This window comes from Papaver somniferum, chromosome 6 (genome assembly GCF_003573695.1).
Source record: "Papaver somniferum cultivar HN1 chromosome 6, ASM357369v1, whole genome shotgun sequence".
NCBI classification, from domain to species: domain Eukaryota; kingdom Viridiplantae; phylum Streptophyta; class Magnoliopsida; order Ranunculales; family Papaveraceae; genus Papaver; species Papaver somniferum.
Window position 1 is genome coordinate 129,175,069 of NC_039363.1, and position 6,518 is coordinate 129,181,586.

The 6,518-nt window shown below is 38.5% G+C and overlaps 1 protein-coding gene and 1 long non-coding RNA gene across 4 annotated transcripts; one reads left to right on the forward strand and one right to left on the reverse strand.

Moving 5' to 3' along the window:
* Positions 1 to 1,318: 1,318 nt before the first annotated feature.
* Positions 1,319 to 2,808, forward strand: LOC113286169. The gene is made up of 2 exons (XR_003329148.1): positions 1,319 to 1,583; positions 2,524 to 2,808. It is a non-coding gene; the product is annotated as an uncharacterized LOC113286169 (long non-coding RNA).
* A 123-nt stretch (positions 2,809 to 2,931) lies between these two features.
* LOC113289270 (pentatricopeptide repeat-containing protein At1g20230-like) lies at positions 2,932 to 6,316 on the reverse strand. 3 transcript variants are annotated; one of them, XM_026538481.1, is made up of 2 exons: positions 4,091 to 6,316; positions 2,932 to 3,962 (listed from the first exon to the last, which is right to left on the reverse strand). In XM_026538481.1, exon 1 carries the CDS (start codon positions 6,203 to 6,205, stop codon positions 4,163 to 4,165), a length of 2,043 nt encoding a protein of 680 aa, XP_026394266.1. In that variant the 5' UTR covers positions 6,206 to 6,316; the 3' UTR covers positions 2,932 to 3,962; positions 4,091 to 4,162. The 3 variants fall into 3 exon arrangements, with proteins under 3 accessions (XP_026394266.1, XP_026394267.1, XP_026394265.1); XM_026538482.1 differs by having other exon boundaries at positions 2,932 to 3,541; positions 3,808 to 6,316; XM_026538480.1 differs by having other exon boundaries at positions 2,932 to 3,541; positions 3,759 to 6,316.
* Between the last annotated feature and the right edge of the window lie 202 nt (positions 6,317 to 6,518).

The following is a 6,518-nucleotide window of genomic DNA, read 5'->3' on the forward strand; positions in this document are numbered from 1 at the left end:
TTCTTGAAGATTTCATAGCATACATCATAACTAAACTATTTACCCTTGACTTCAAAGTTTGGGTATGAGCCATAGTTTGTGAGGTACATAGCATACATCAAAACCAAAGTATTTACCCTTGACTTCAAAATTTGGGTATGAACCATAGTTTGTGAGCTACATATGAATAATACGTTAGTATGATAATGAAAAAAGACTGAGCCAAAAAATATGCTCACTCGCTCTTTAATGGATAATCTAGCATGAGCTCAGTAATCTCATAAAAAATGCCAACATAAGTTTTCATATTACCCCTGATTATAAGAAATCTAACTCGAATGGTGTTACTTGTTTTTGCATTCTGATTGTTACTGATTAGTGCCACAAAGCTTTGAAGCACATTGTCCCAATATTTGTGACTAGTTTGATTGTTACCTCTACCAATAGCAACTGATATCTGGAGTCCAATAAAACCATCTTCTTCTTAAATGAAGCGAGCTACCATTTTCTTGGTGTTAATGAAATGTAAGGATATAGTCGTTAATAAAATGAGATTATGAAAGATGTAGGTTAAATTAGTTTTAAATTAATTGAATTTCTTCCGTCGGGTTATAGAACCGTTAAGCGGCTTAGATTAGACCGCACAGTCCAGTCTCTACCGCTCGGTAATTTACATGTTTGCCCATCGAGTTTATCACTTTACGTTCGGCCAAGCCATTACTATGAGTGGCTTAGACTACGCTGCTCAGTAATTTATCTGTTTTCCTATAGAGTTTGCCAGTCTACCCACTCTATCATGGAAGAAAATGCGCAAATTCATGGGTTTTCCAATCCCCATAAGAATTGATCTAACGAGTGTAAAAGTATGTTTGTTTTTTTGCTGACTCGTCGTCTGAATCTGACTCGGCCCCTGACTATTTGTTTTTTATTTTGGGTCAGACCTGACTCGAGATCTAACTCAGACCTAACCCTTGATTTGGACCCATTTGAGTCAGGGAATAAAATGTCCCTGACTCATGAAATCAAGCCATTGATTTACATATTTATGAGTCATATAAATTGGATCCGACTCAAAAAAACAAATATATCAAGTCGAATCCAAATGAGTCTGGTGATATCAGTCAGATGAATCACGCATTCAGAGAATTCAGAGGAGTCATGAAAAAACAAACACGGAGTAAATATTGTGGAAGCTAAAGAAGAAAAGTTCCGGAGTAGACCTCAGATCCATGAGGACCAAATCCGGGCCACAGGCCGTGGATCTGGATATGGGTACACGTATGCATCGCTGTGTATAAAGCATCGTTCAAGAGTCTAAAAACCCTCAACACACGAAAGAAAGATCTGAAAGTTAGGGTTTTGCTCTGACTTTGTGAGAAGAGAAGAAAAAAGAAGAAGAAAAAAGAAAGAAGAAGAAGATGTTTCTCGGAGGTATGCCTCGAAAGCCAGACAAATCAGCTGCACTGAAGCAGCTTCTAAATCACGGACTTATGTTTGTAGGATTTTGTGGTGTTGTTCGTGTCACTCCTTATATCCTCCATTACCTCTACGCTGAAAACGAACAACTCACACTCGATATCGCTATCTAGTTTCTTACTTTTCAGGTAAACCTAAACAAAACAAATCCTAGTATTGATTTTATTCAGTGTGACCGTAATATCTGTTTGATACATGAGATTAATTTAGAGATTGTAATTGATTGTCAAATTAAGTTAGGGTTTTGTTTAGAATAGAGTTTATCTGACGGGGGATATTGGATGGTTGTCTCTAGTGAAGTATTGAGTTATTGTTTCTCTAGGTTGGGCTGATTTTCAGAAATATTTTAATTAGAGTTTCCAATTTGAGTGAAAAGATGTTGGGAGGCCGGGATAGGGGTCTTTTGTTTGTGTTCAACACTAGTATTTGGATTTGCATTTGGCTTAGGTTATTGTTGTCATCAATATTATCTTGTCTTTGTTATTAGTTGGTTCAATGCTTGTTCTGTTGTTCTTGACTATACTTTGAAATCATTAAACTGCGAGTTCATGTACAAAGCTGTTATTAATAGCCAGGTGAATGCATGAATTTGGTGGGATAGAAGGGAGCCATCATTCTTGCTCGTGCTTAGTTGTGTTTAGCCTTTTGTTTTGATCCATTGGATTGCTGAATCACATAATGGATATTAAAGAACCTCTTAGGCTTAAGATTTTGCATTTAAAGGTATATCTGGAGTGTTTATGTCTTTTATTTGCATTCCATGGTTTCTGCATCTTAGTTTGAATAGCCATTGTGGATTGGATGTTTTCTCTGTCATCTTTGGCAAGCAAAGAAAGTGGTTAGTTGCATTTTGATTGTGTGTTTCACACACTCAAGAAACATAAGAGACTCTGCCCAGTCCCTACTTTGAGTTTAAAGATAAATTCTGCATTCAGATTTATACTTCCCCAAGGGTGTAATAAGTTTTTGACTTTCAGTAGTTTGCTGTCTCTGGGTTTTCTTTATGTGTGAATAGCTGCTCAATGGGTTTTCATGTGTGAATAGCTCAATGGGTTTTCTTTATTGCAGTGGGTGTGGTTTCTAGAGCATTCAAGGATGTAGGAATAGAGGAGCTTTTGGGAGGCCTTCATGAGGGGATCTACAACGAATTTGTTTCAGTTTTTGTTGTCTCCTTAAACTAAGGAACTCCTGCTATATGTGTTTTATAATAACTGAAGTTTTTTTATCCTGTATGGTTTTTCATTCGACGACAGTACCTAATTAATTCTATGAAATTTTCGGCAGAGCACTCCTATTATGAGTTACTCCATGGGAATAACGTTGAAGTATTTTGTGCTAACAATTTCATTACTGAAAGTTCTCATAATTCCCTTCTTTTTGTGTTGACTCTTTTGCCCCTGCATCAGTCTTGCTCTGGTTAAAAAAATAAAAGATCTATTCAAATTACCTCAACGCTTTTCATTTTCTTCCCGTGAACTGCTGTATGTGCAAAAAAGAAAGAAGAAAAAAAGTGTTCGGGTGGCTTCAGACAAGCTTCCCATTACAAAAGATTGCAATATTACAGGTGGCTGCTGCTTCCCATTACAAAAGATTGCAATATTAACAGGTGGCTGCTGCTTCATTTGCAAGAATTTGCAAATAACATTTAATCTTAAACAGGAGTCAATGTTCATCTCTTCCAAAACATGGTGGGAGATAAAGGGAGATAAAGTTTGGAACAGACTGCTGCCAAATTTTAGAAATTTTAAGCTTCCTAGCATATTTTGCGAAAGCATCAGTTGGTTTATTGCAATCTCTACTAACTGCCTTATTGCAATATCTACTAACTGCCGACAGTTCCAGCTAATAAGGTTACTTGAACGGCGTCTAATATCCTCAATGATTCTCTAATTTTGCCAAGCCAAGCAAGTGTGTACTCCATTAATGGCAGCCGCAACAGTTTTTGAATCTGTCTCAAGCCTTGAGTGTTTGTAAATCTGTCTCAAGCCTTGGGTACTGTATCAAACTGTATCCAAACTGCATCACAAAGCCTCCACAGCGTTTAGATGTCCATGCTTGTAGATACATCTCGAGGATTGATGTGCACCTGCAAAATCTCTAGAGATTAGACCCATGCCACTATCTTTAGATTTTAACTTGAAAGAAGCATCACAATTTATGACAGCATAAGGATAAGGAGGGGAAGTCCAAGCAATGACTTTCAGAGTTTGAACATAACCCTTCTGTTAATTCAGCCTCCTGAATTGCTTTGCAGGAATCATGAGTAAACTGAACTATTGAAGATGATGAGGTTGTGACTTTACCAGGTGGTTGATTTTGCTGTGCAGAAAGAGAAACAGGATACGGAGCTACCTTGATTTGTGGTTATTACACCTCTTTAGCTATTATTGTGGCCACAAGTCCTCACGCTTCAATACCCTCTATGAAAATAGTGATATTGCTCAGAACTTGTTGGGTAGGGAATGATTGGGTACCACAATTATTCTTAGTATTACGAAAAGAAGCACCTGCATGTAGATGTAAGATGAGAAATGATGGTTATATAATTGTTAAAGAGATAGACCATAGCAGTGTCTATCATCTACACTCAAAAAGTGACAACTTGGTCTAAAATAATGCCCAAGGCCTTCCATACGTTTGGCAAAACGCTACAGGTCTGCTTCTCGTCTTCTTTTAAGAGATCCGTTCATAGCAGTAACTATATTCATTACCAAAAATCTCGACAGGAGCAATTTCCGTCGTTAAAATGGTGAAACCGCAAGGAGTCCCTAAGAGTAATGCGCAGCCCAACAATATTGGACATGAACTTAATAGCAGTATGACAGTCTCCGCACACTCTTAGGTTCTTAAATACACGAATGGATGATCCCCCCTTCAGATTTAGTATGCCGAAAGCAACTGCTAACTTCTCGCTATGGCTACAGAGAACCTGTTCTTTCTCCTCTTGATCCACATCTTGCAGAACATAGTCAGTGTTAGGCATATAACCAGCGAGTCTCATCTTTTCGCCTAATTCATCTAGAAAACTGTAGATTGCATCACTCTTATCGTTTTCTTTATCACCCGCCACAAAGGTATAAACTTTATTCTTTACTTGAATCCAACTGCAACCAGGCATTTTAAATATTCCTCTATCTCTCATCATTTCCCTAATTTCTGATGCATCATCCCACAGTTTTGCAGTTACAAGAATGTTTGATAACAAGACATAGTTCCCTGGATTCTCAGGTTCAATTTCAAAAAGTCGCTTTGCAGCAATCTTTCCCAAGTCTGCATTTTTATATACCCTACAAGCTCCTAGCAGTGCACCCCAGGCACCAGCAGTTGGCTGTACTGGCATTTCCTGGATGAACTCATACGCCTTTTTTAGTTGACCTGAACGACTAAGGACATCAACCATGCAAGAATAGTGATCTGCATCAGGTTCAATCATATAATCCCTACTCATTGAACTCAAAATTGACTGGGCTTCATCAACAAGCCGTGAATGGCTGCACCCGGATAAAACTCCAGTGAAAGTAATGGAATTAGGCTTAACCCCTGAATTCAACATTTTGTGAAAAAGTGACAAGGCTTCTTCACCGTTACCATGCATTGAGTTCGCCAAGATCATTGTGTTCCATGCAATAGTGTCTCTCTGCAGAAGGTTATCGAACACTCTTCGCGAAAGATCCAACTCGCCACATTTTGCATACATGAAAACTAGAGAAGTCCCCACAACTATATCTTCTAAATGTTGATGTCTGTAACTATATCCATGAATCTCTCTACCTCCCCTTAAGCTTTCCAAATCAGTGCAGGCTGGCAAGACACTGGCAACTGTAATATTGTTAGGTTTGAACCCTAAATCTTGCATCCGAACAAACAGTTCAAGTGCTTCCTGTGTTCGTCCATTTTGCATGCACCCGCTGATCACAGAGTTCCACGAGGCAGAGTCCAGCTTAACCCCCTCGTTTATCATCTGTTGGAAGAAATTGAGAGCTTTGTCGCATTCTCCGTTTGAGAATTGACTCGCCAGTATCACATTCCAAGACACAATATCTCTTTGAGACATGTTCTCAAAAACAAGCTCTGAATTTCTTATGCTTGCACAATTAGCATACATATTAACTAGCGCACTACTCACAAAGACATTATCTCCCATTAAATTTCTCACTGCAAACCCATGAATCTCTCTACCAGAATTCAAGTCTTTCAAATCCGAACAGGCGGGAAGTGTAGAAGACACTGTTATGGTGTTAGGTTTCACGCCACTTAAACACATTTCACGCAAAATTCGCAAAGCTTCCCTTGGAAACCCACAGTTGATATAACAAGATAAGAGTGAAGTCCATGAAATCACATCTCTTGTGGACAACTCGTAGAAAACCTTTTTTGCACCTTGTATGAACCTACATTTGCCATACATATCAATCAAGGCATTCCCTAGTAAAAGGTCTGATTCAAATCCGAATCTAATTGCATCTTCATGAACCTTTTTAGCTTTGACAAGATCTGCCAACACTGCACATGCCTTGGCTACCGACTGCAAAACCAATCGATCGGGTTCTATATTCCATTTCAGTAAATCAGAGTATATTTCGACTGATTGTTTAGGGAAACCGTGTTTTGTATGAGCAGAAATTAAGATAGTCCATAAACGAATATCTGGTTGAGGAATTTTGTTGAACAACTTGCGAGCATTTTCTATATCCCCCGAATTTATACAAGTTTTGAAGAATTTGATACTGATATTGGAAGAATGATTCATTGAAATATTTGAATAAACCCTGGTTTACAGACTAATCAGGTGAGGCTTAGTTAGTTTGTGATTTTTAAGCTGTTTTTCTCTGGCGGGAAAAACTACTGGCTCAACTTTTTCCTGAGTATAACGTGCCTTTACAACGGTAGTTAAAAAGTCAGCTTCATAGTTTATATCCCCGCCCCAAATTGGCTCATTGCGCTGGCGTAATTTGATGTGAGTTTGTCGTTGGGCTCAGTCATATTTGGCTTGCCAACCCAATCTTAATAGCAAAGAGCATAAGGATAACCCCTATGGTCTTCTAATCTAGCAGCTAGATTGG

What these genes read in the sequence shown, in the direction of transcription:
- LOC113289270 (XM_026538481.1), bottom strand. Translation starts at nt 6,205, where the DNA reads ATGAATCATTCTTCCAATATCAGTATCAAATTCTTCAAAACTTGTATA.